The 11,304-nt window shown below is 40.5% G+C and overlaps 1 protein-coding gene across 1 annotated transcript in view; it reads left to right on the top strand.

Moving 5' to 3' along the window:
* LOC102215492 (NT-3 growth factor receptor-like) overlaps positions 1-11,304 on the top strand; it is an 80,150-nt gene that overhangs the window by 62,368 nt on the left and 6,478 nt on the right. Inside the window, exons 14-17 of the mRNA XM_005747609.1 lie at positions 1,794-1,982; positions 3,854-3,984; positions 6,489-6,661; positions 8,729-8,972. Of these exons, the coding sequence (XP_005747666.1) occupies positions 1,794-1,982; positions 3,854-3,984; positions 6,489-6,661; positions 8,729-8,972 (737 nt within the window). The remainder of the gene's footprint in view (positions 1-1,793; positions 1,983-3,853; positions 3,985-6,488; positions 6,662-8,728; positions 8,973-11,304) is intronic.

The raw sequence follows: 11,304 nt of genomic DNA, 5'->3' as shown, positions 1-11,304 counted from the left end.
CCACATTCTGTCTCTCACAGTTGAAGTGTACCTCTGGTGCAAATTACTGACCTCTGTCATCATTTTAAGTGGGGGAACTTGCACAATCGGTGGCTGACTATATACTTCTTTGCCCCACTGTAGGTCTTCTGGGAGTGAAATTGAATCGAGGCTGTACTACATGCAGAAAATCTATATGAAAATTAATTATGAAAAACTATTAGGCATATATTTATTTAGTTCGGTGCATTTGTAGTTCAGGGTTTAGATAATAAAATGTAGATTTAGGTTTAACATGTTGGTGGACAATTCTTAACTTACAAAATATATGAATTGTAACTTTATAGTATTGAGAGGGTTCTTTTTCATACATTCTTTTTTTTATTCAGTTCATTTCTTCAAAGAATGTCATGTTTGCAGTTTGTCAACACTGCTGCAACATTCAAGGCACAAAGCAGCAACCAGCATCACAATGAGTTTGTTGCTGTGACAACTGAGTGTTTTCTCTGAGTTTCCTACCCAAGCCAGTGAAAAGGCTCTGAGTGCTTTAGCCATCTTTATATAGTCCGTCTGTGGCTGTACACTCACTTTTTCGTGAGCGTACAGCCTTTTTTGGCAACTATGACTAAATTATCTAATAAAGGATAAACAGTTTCGAACTCAAATGTTCTTAAAGGTCAGGAAGTGAACTCACAGCCAAACCTTAATCACAAAAAACAAAAAATGATACAGCAGTCTAGCTGCGTCATTTGTTATATTGTAATTGTTTACACTGATATCTGTGATAGAGATCCAAATATTTGAGTGAAGATGAGGCTGAAATTATTTGAAGTCAGTAGGTAGTGATTTCAAATCAGTTGATCTCGAATCTGCAGTGCATGTTACTATGGAGATTGTACTTCGATAAGTAATCAACCACCTTCATAGTACAGAAAACCCAGGGTTAACCCTGAAGTTACAGAGATAAGGTGAAATCCTGCTTCGTAATACAGTCCTCTGGGCAGCACAGATACATAAAAACTCTGGACTGACCTACTGAGTAAACAGGTCAGCCCAGCTTTGTGTGACAACTTAGTAGGATTGCTAATAAGGCAGATAAGACAAAGCTGTAGTACTGAAAAAATTATTCAATCACCCATCTGAATCACTGAATTCAGAAGTTCCAATAACTTCCACTGCCACAGGTGTATAAAACCAAGCACCTTGGCATCCAGACTGCTTTTGCAAACATTTGTGAAAGAATGGGTCGCTCTCAGGAGTTCAGTAATTTCCATGATACTGTGAAAGGATGCCACCTGTGCAAGTCCAACTATGAAATGTCCTCACTACTAAATATCCCACAGTCTACTGTCAACAGAGAGAATTAAAGCACTTTAAACAACTACTGTCACTAAGACAACAATATAATTCATGTTTGCCTTATTTTTATATTTTCATGTTTGTGACATAAAGTATATCTTGAACTGGCTTTGAAGTACAAGCTGTTTGGATTCTAGTTTGTTGATTGATTGTTATGACTGATTGTTAAGGTTAGCAATATCGTCCTAAAACACAGCCTATTCATTATGTCCTCTGTAGCGCATAAAAACCGTTGAACTGAAAGATACTTTTTTTCCTCGGTTCTCAGGAGGATAAGTCACACTTAATCAATGAAGAAACTCTGCTTTTACCCTTGCATCACATCCCTTTGTTTCAGAGACTCTTCTTATAATAACAGGAAATATTTGAGGAAGTGTCCTAGACTTAGAAACAGTTAGTGACTGACTGTATAGAGATATTCATCCAATCTAAACACTCCATCTGTGTCTTTGTAGGTCCGGTGGCAGTGATAAGTGGTGAGGAAGACTCTGCCAGTCCCCTTCATCATGTTAACCATGGGATCATTAGCCCCTGTACACTGGATGCTGGACCAGCTGCAGTGGTGATTGGAATGACTAGAATTCCTGTTATAGAGAACCCACAGTACTTCAGACATGGCCACAACTGCAACAAACCTACCACCTGTAAGTGAAAACATGTATTCAGTTTTCAATTCGATTCACTTCAGTTTTACCTATATAGCACCGATTCACAACAACACTCTTGGAGTATTTTATATTGTAAGGTAAAGACAGAGGAAACCCAACAATCAGACGACCCCCTATGAGTAAGCACTTGGGGATAGAAAAAGTCCCTTTTAACAGGAAGAACTGGTTGCAGAACAAGGCTCAGGGAAGTGAGTCCATCTGGCGCGACCATTTGGGGACGAGGGGAGGACAAAGACATGCTGTGAAATAGAACCAGAGATTAATAATAACTAATGTGTTGATGCATGCTCAATCAACCAGGTAAGTAAATGCCAGAAGCTTGATTCTGTTCATCTGGACGAAACGTTTTCAGTGAGAGAAGTGCGCTTTGACAGTCATCCAAGTGACTTCTTCAGTCTCAGCTGACTGCAGTTTCCCCCAACCTTATAAACAGTACATTTGCACAATAACTGAAACCAGCCCACTGAATGAACATTGGGCTGTGAGGTCAGGTCTTTGATCATTAATATCCAAATTGTCATGACCATTGATCAACAACCATTGATCAGACCACTGATCATTGATCGGAGACCATTGATTAGTCGCCATGAGTACCACTCACAGAGAGTTGGGGAATGGCTGCAATCACAGCAGCCACTGTGTACTTATTGTTAACAGTTCGATTACTGTGCTCTTAAAAAAATATCAATATGGACTTAAAATAGAGGTGGATTTAGTCTGATATATTTGTCTCTGAATAGCTTCCCCTTGAAAATGAGGGAACTGTTCAGATGCAGGTATTCAGATTCTCTCTCACACACACACATACACACACAAATTTTGAGAGGAGAATATTTAAATGAATCTGACAATGATTCACTAAGGCAAACTGTGCTTTGCACTTGATATGGTTCTGGTGGAGCAGAGCTTCACACATTTCTGAGCATTAGAGGCAGGGACAAGAAACGCCACAAAAGGCCTTATACCCCTGACATTAAATGGTCAAATGCCAATAAACTGGTTCACTGTTAAATAAAATCTTGATGCTGATGTTTTTGAATAATTCCACAAAGTGTTATTCAGTCATGAAACTCATTGATTGTGTATGTAACAATGTTACCTTTATTATCATTTTATTCCGATGATTATTATGATATGCACTTACTCTGCTGCCATCACCTTCCTCAGCTGTGGTAGCAGCTGTGTGTAAGAAACTCAATGATGATGAGTCCCATGGTATATTACAGTGGCATTAATTGTGACCCAGTGGTGGAACAGTTTTCAGTGTGTGTGTGTGTGTGTGTGTGTGTGTGTGTCTTAGATAACTTCCTCCTTAATGACAGTAACTGTACTAATTACTGTACTAATTACTAATTACCAAGCAGCCATATAATCACATACATTTATATTAAAATAATTCCTTGCATAAATATACGCTATTTGAGATATAATATTAAGGTGTAATCGAAGCCCATTTTAGTCTCTGAAAATGTGTCATTCACTGCTACAGGCAGGAAAAATATCTGTTGTAAATAAAATCCACTTGTGCTAAATCCCAAAACAGTGTGTTCAAATGAAAAAATTCTTCTTTTTTTAAATCCATAAAACACATGTAAAAAAAACAAACCCAAAACTATTTTAGATCATCCACAGAGAACAGTGTCAGTAATTTTCTGTTTGATTAGTTTAAAGTAGATCTATTCATAAGTTTTGCAGTTTTATTCAACTTCATGATGTAAATTGTAGCCAACAGGTGGCAATCAAACATAAGCAGCGGGAGGTTACTTGGGAGGTTTCATTTGAGTGGCTGTTTTGTAGTAATAATAATGGCTGAAAACTCATTTCCCCCTTATCTCTGTCTTTTTCAGATGTTCAGCATATTAAGCGACGGGACATAATTCTGAAAAGAGAGCTTGGTGAGGGAGCCTTCGGTAAGGTGTTCCTGGCTGAGTGTTACAACCTGAGTCCCACTAAGGACAAGATGCTGGTAGCTGTAAAGGTAAAGCTACATAGATATAACGTGTGTGTACGTGTGTGTGTGTGTGTACGTGTGTGTGTGTGTGTACGTGTGTGTGTGCGTGCGCGTGCGTGTGTGTGTGCTCAGAGCATTATAGAAACAGACTACTGTCTAAAGAGGCTTTAGCTCAGGTGGTAGAGCTGGTCATCTACTGATCGGAAGGTTGGTGGTTCGATCCCTGGCTTCCCCAGTCTGCATGCCAAATATCCTTGGGCAAGACACTAACCCCAAATTGCTCTCTGATGCATCCATCGGAGTATGAATGTGTGTGTGTATGTTACCATATTTCCCCGGACTACAAAGCGCACCTGAATATTAGCCGCACAAGCTAAAATCAGGGGAAAATCCTGTTTTGTACATACATTAGCCGCACGTGACTAAAAGCCGCAGGTGTTTCAATGTTGACTTATCATATGTAAGAGAATATGCACAAAGGGAATTGTCAGGAAAAAGATGGCTGTTTGGAGACACACCCCTTTTATTAATATTTTGAAAAACAAGTTATGGGTACATATTTTCATAACTTTTTAGGTATATGTACAAGTAGCGGTAATTACAAGTACGAAACATGTACTGTGCTTCATAAATGAGTAACAAATGTAGTACATAACAATAACCTACAGCACACCAGAAAAATAGATCCGGACTACCTTTTAGGCTCAGGTGCAGTGACACAGCTTTAACAAGAAGAAAAGTCAGTCATTCACCACCATCTTCCTGCGCACTAAAACCACCAAAGTCCTCTTCTCCAGTGTCGGAAACGAACAGGCTCAGGATGGCTACGTCATCCACTCTCCGCTTCTTTCCTTCGTTGTCACTTTCAAAACCAAACAAATCCTCGTTGTCAGTGTCGAACACCCTCAGAAGGGCCGTGGCGGTGTCCTCCTCTCCATCATGCAGCAGTCCAGCCCTTCGAAATTCGGTGGTGATCATGGATGTTTTCACACTTTTCCACGCTGTCAGATTCCACCGGTGGAGTTGAGCATAACTTGCTTTTCGCAAGTTTATCGCCGCTCGTCATCCACGACTCCCGCTGAATGCGTAGCGCTACTTTGAAGTTTGTTTTTCGCACTATGTTGCCTGGCGGATGGACACGTGACCAACATACCACTCTTGAACCCCGATACTGTGTGTCTGATCACACGCCCTTCCGCCAGGCTACGTAGTGCCGTACAACAGCGGAACAAACAAAACAAATCGTCTTAGGATATGACAAAAATCATGGACAATCCATAGAAAAGCTGCACCTGACTAAAAGCCGCAGGGTTCAAAGGTTGTGCAAAAAGTAGCGGCTTATAGCCCGACAATTACGGTACTTAGAGAGCACTTAGAAAAATGTGCTGGTGTGAATGGGTGAATGTACAGGTTGTGTACTTGTACATTGTGTACTTGTAGAAAAGCGCTATATAAGAACCAGTCCATTTACCATTTACTGTGACCTGGATGACAGAATCTACACAGATGAGTCAGACTACTACACTCTCTTCGGTGTCTTTTAACTTGACCTCTGATGTTGCCCAACCCAAAACCCTGACTTCTTTAAAATATTTCTGGCCCATTCTTAAAAGCTGGGTCTGTGGCAGGAAATCAACCAATTTAAATCAACTCTACCAATTCTGCCAAGAACTGTGGTCAAATATCCAGCCAGAATTATGTCAGAAGCTTGGTGATGACTACCAAAAGCATCTGGTCGAAGTTAAAATATATTAGTGAAGGAATCTAAGCACTGTGTTGATTCAAACTGAGTTCAAAGAGCAATGGCAATAACCCTTCACAGTCTCTGCACATTTCTCATTAACACTGAGGTTATCATCCCTGTCCACTCAAAAAGCCAGTGTGAGTGTGAACACATCTCCATGAAACACTACAAACTGCATTCACAGTTTTCCTTTATTCTGTTAATAAGCTTACCTAGCTCGTCCACCCTATTTTCCAAGGACTTTACATCAATTACAGCTGGTACATCCTGTTTATATTTCTTCTTAGCTGTCCACTTACTTCATGGTCTGTCTCCCCTGTGGCTCCTTCAGAATTACAAGTCTTACTCCAGGCTGTAGGACATGAGATGCAAAACAATGAGTTATCTCAACTTAGTTGTGCAAGGAAGGTCAACCTTATCGGGTGATAAAGTCATTAAAACAGCACAGCAACAACAATAATGGGAAGTGCTGTAACAGGCTGCCACTTAACAGGGTGCCAAAAAATGGAAGTCTGTGTGACAACTCACCGGTGTTAAGTACAGAAAATAACGGGCATTTGTGGTCAGATACTGGCAGAATCTGGCCCAATTTAAGGATCATTTACTGTAAATAATTAATGAAGTTTCTGTTGAAAAGTTCACGAGTGCATATAACTCCCTTGCTTTGAAAAGCTTATGGATATACACATGAGGGAGGACTGTTACCATAGCTATCCGAGCTATCCGAGTGTAACATTTGTGCTGTGATACCATTGTATGACAACAGAATACTCTCTGAATCTCCCAGACGCTGAAGGATCCCACACTTGCAGCCAGAAAGGATTTCCAGCGTGAGGCTGAGCTCCTCACTAACCTTCAACACGAGCACATAGTGAAGTTCTACGGAGTGTGTGTGGATGGAGACCCTCTCATCATGGTCTTTGAGTACATGAAGCACGGAGATCTCAATAAGTTTCTCAGGTAAGTCAAGCATTAAAGCAGCAGGTGTGTCTTTCTTCTTCTACAGGGTTTTGATGACAGTTTTACCAGTAGATTCTACTTGTAACAGTGCTATTCACTAATGTGTGTCTGTGAGAGATATGATGACAATATTAAAACATCTATTGTTTCATATTATACTCTATTATTTATTTCGTGGTGTTGCAAAACACACTGTTTACTGTCAACATTTTTCATTGCTTTAGATAACAGTAATGGTCACTGTAATGGAGACCAGGGGTTCCATTACCTGGTTGGTATTGATAATAATAAATTGTTGGATTGGGAATTTAAAATAGGGTAATAAAGAAAACACATTAGTTCTTTTGGAGTCTTTTTATTAGGTTATTTGATACACAATTAAATTGACAGCTTGTAACAGAAAAGAGACAGTGGGACTGGCCATCCTACCTGTGTCGGAGAAGAGCCAAAGTTAGAGCTGTTTGCAGTTAATCATTTATCAATAACCTAAACATATGTGAAATGAGAACTTGTAAAGGTACTCACCTGTCCTAGTTGCTTCTTGCAGGATGTGGAGCAAAAGAGTGAAAGCGGCTCAATCACCTGTTTAAGAGCTCTTGGAGCAGACCAGTGTGCCAGGTTAGGGAGTATGGATAAAGAGGGTTTTAATTTAGATAGAAATGGGTGAAGCTTATGTTATTGGTTTGTTTATAGTATGTGTTGGAAATATGTATATGTTTGTGATGTGCTTTAATGTTATTGTATGTTTGTTTGTGTGGAGGGTTATGTGTTCATTTTAATTAGTTAACCCCCATACTTGGGCTATTCCAGATGCTCACCTGAAAAGGTAGAGTATAAAAGGAAGCCATTTTGTTTAGTTGTAGTTAGTGTTTGTGCTGTTATCATGCTCCTTCTTTAATAAAGTGCCAATCCATGGATGTCTTTTACTCCAGTCTCGTGTCATATTATTGGACAGAACCTATGACCGCCGGCCAAAACTGACAGTCACCAAAGAACTTCCTAAACGAGGGGCTACCTCTGTAGCATGGACATGGTTTATTATGGAAAGTCTGACACTAAGCAGGAAACTGTATTGAACAAATTACGCAGCAAACAAGTCCTACAGACATTAACCCAACAAACCTCTTCCACAACCTAAGCAAGACTCATAAAAGAGTATGGACTCAAAGGTTAGAACTGGCTTTTCCCAGTAGCACGCCATATAATAAAGACTCACGGAGATAATTGCAGCCATTACACTTCCATCTATAAATACAGTTATGGCCAAAATGATCGGCACCCCTGGAAGTTTTCCAAAAAATGCACAATTTCTCCCATAAAATTGTTACAATTACATTTGTTTTGGTGTACACATCTTTATTTCCTTTATGTGCAGTGGATCAACATAAACAAACTTGAATTTGACAGCTTTTCCCACAAAATGCAAAAACTGGGCTGGACAAAATCATTGGCACCTTCAACTTAATATTTGGTTGCACTCTCTTTTGGTACTGCAATCATTCACTTCCTATGACCATCAACAAGCTTTTTACACCTCTCAACTGGAATTTTAGACCATTCTGCATTTGCAAACTGCTCAAGGCCCCTCAGATTTGAAGGGCACCTTCTCCCAACAGCAGTTTTGAGATCTCTCCATAAGTGTTCAATTGGATCTAGATCCGGACTCATTGCTGGCCACTTCAGAACTCTCCAGCACTTTGTCTTCAACCATTTCTGAGTGCTTTGAGAGATGTTTGGGGTCACTGTGTTGCTGGAACACCTATGACCTCTAATGCAGACCCAGCTTTCTGGCACTGGGCCCTACATTGACTTCCAAAATTTTTTGGTAGTCTTCAGATTTAGTGATGCCTTGCACACAGTCAAGGCATCCACTGCCAGAAGCAGCAAAACATCCCCAAAACACCTTAGAACCTCCACCATGTTTGTCTGTGTGTTCTTTTCTTCGTAGGCCTCATTCCGTTTTCTGTGCAGAAGATTACGTTTTTTAAGTCGAACCGTCTTGCATTAAAATTGTCCTGAATGTCCTGCATTTCTAACAGTGCAACCCTCTGATGATTTTCTCATCAGAGCCCATGGGCCAGATGCCATGATCCTAGTGGATGGACAGCCTTTGCAGACGAGTGGTGAACTCGGTCTGTCCCAGATGCTTCATATAGCCAGCCAAATTGCAGCTGGGATGATCTACTTGGCATCTCAACACTTTGTGCATCGTGATCTGGCAACCAGGAACTGCTTGGTGGGGAATGGTCTTCTGGTCAAAATAGGAGATTTTGGCATGTCCAGAGACATTTACAGCACAGATTATTACAGGGTAAGGACATTTTTCTTCTTGTATTTTTGTCTTCCTCTTTTTTTATCAAAACTGGAAATGTTTTCAAAGATGAGCAATGAAATGGTAAGTTTCATTAAGTGCAGCTCTTCACATATGGTACACTTATACTGTGAGGTGTTACAGCAGTAATCTGTGGAATGTTTACATTTACCTTCAAGTTATATTAGTAAAGCATGGTTATAAATCAAGTCAAATAATCAAATCTTTAAAAAAATCATGGACATTGTGCCTATACTGTATCAGTTTGGTTAATAAGGCCACCACTCTTCCCCTCACACCCCCTTCTCTGGTCTGTGGATTTTTGAGTCACTAATTTAGGCTGCTCAGTCAAAATGGTGGTTATTACTGAGGCGAACACGCTTTGCCCAGAACAATCTAAATTAGTTTTATTTGCAGATGGGCAACATTGCTAAATTGTAGACTTGTAGTCAAGATTGCCAAAACCAAGACCAGAGGGTATCGAGACCAAGACGAGACCGAGACAAAAAAGTCTTTAAACTGCAGCCAGATGCTGCTTCGTCTACGGGTGTCAGGCATATTTATGTGTTTTTGCGATGCACTCGCACAGCCCTCCTCACCACTGTCTACTGTCTCACTCACTTACTGAGAGGACAGACGCACGCTCCACTTGACTGTCGCGTCTCTCACCCTCTCTGTTTTTCACATAATGATATTATCCTATATCCTCGCATGTGATTGGCTGCAATCTGGAGGGATTGGAGCATAGCTGAGCCACTGTGTGAGAGCTGAGCAGTGAAAGGAAATTAAGTGAGGAGCTGGCTCTCGCTCAATGGGAGTCGACTCTTCTTACTCACTACAAAGCACTCTCTAAGCACGGCGCTTAGAGCTGATGCTTTTGCGCACAACACATTAACAAACATAACGTTGTGTGTCATGGATACTGTTGACTCCAAATCTCCCAACCACTATGTCGATCTGAGGCTGCAAGACCGAGACAGCGAGACCAAGACAAGACCAAGACCAAAGTCCGTCAAACTAAGACAAGACAAAGACCACATAAAGTGGCCTTGAGACCGGATGTAGAGTTGGATGTCTCGAGACCGGTCTTGGTCTCGAGACATCCAACTCTACTAAATTGTTCATCATTAATGTAAGACCTGTAGTATCAAAAGCCTTTTTAAAAGGCAAAAAATACACAAAGTGTTTCTTTGTGAGTACCATTGCATTTGATATATCTTCTACACGTTTCATTACAGTTACACTGATGTGTTTACTCTGAAGACATATTGGTACTCGCTTAATGCCAGTTTATAAAAACAGCTTTTCTGAAATTTTCAAGAGCTGGAAAAGCAGAGGAATTGTTCTGTAACATCTGTTTTATGACAGGGACCTTTGCAAGTGCATCCAGAAAGCGTTGACAGCACTTCTTTTGTTCCACATTGTGTCATGTTACACCCTTATTCCAAAAGAGATTAAATTTATTTATTTATTTTTCACCTCAAAATTTTACACATAATAGCCCATAATGATGAAGTGAAAAAATTTTGTGTGAAATTCCTGCAAATTTATTAAAAACAAAAATATGATATGTTTTATATATTTTCTGAATACAGGGTGGGCCATTTATATGGATACACCGTAATAAAATGGGAATGCTTGGTGATATTAAATTCCTGTTTGTGGCACATTAGTATATGTGAGGGGGCAAACTCCTCAAGATGGGTGGTGACCATGGTGGCCATTTAGACGTTGGCGATCTTGGATACAACTTTTGTTTTTTCAATAGGAAGAGGGCCATGTGACACATCAAACTTATTATTGTCGCAAGTAATGTAATTGTCGCGCTGACCTAGTAGGTCTGTGTGGCTGTTACTCCTCTCTTCCTCCTCCTGCTCACTACCTGCTCTGTGCTGCTGCTTGCGCGTGGCCGCTAATTAGACCTTGTGCAATCTACAACTAAGCGCGGCCTGGTGCGAGCTGCTCCGCCAGGTGAGCTGAATTAGAGCAATCAAGGGCTGGCGTGCCTAGTAGACCTTAAAATGCATGCAGCAGTCATTTGACCTGGGTGCAACATACTGAGAGGACAGCAAACAAAGCACAATCCACTTTCCACTGTGAGGAAGACTTTGAGCTAGATGGGTTATCGGTTTTTCACCTATCCATCTACCTACCTACCTACCTACCTACCTATCCATCTACCTATCCATCTATCTACCTATCAGCTATCTAACTAGCTGGTCAAAATAAAGTGAGTGAAATTCAAAGTCTGGTCTTTTTCAAGTGTGGGCACCTCACAGACAGAGAACACTTGACAGTAATGTTAAGTAATGTCACAAGAAAAACAATGGTG

This window comes from Pundamilia nyererei, unplaced genomic scaffold (genome assembly GCF_000239375.1).
Source record: "Pundamilia nyererei isolate P.nyererei 1_Seehausen unplaced genomic scaffold, PunNye1.0 scaffold00201, whole genome shotgun sequence".
Classification (NCBI taxonomy): Eukaryota; Metazoa; Chordata; class Actinopteri; order Cichliformes; family Cichlidae; genus Pundamilia; species Pundamilia nyererei.
Note: the sequence above shows the minus strand (reverse complement) of the source record. Positions and strands in the feature narration are given on the sequence as shown.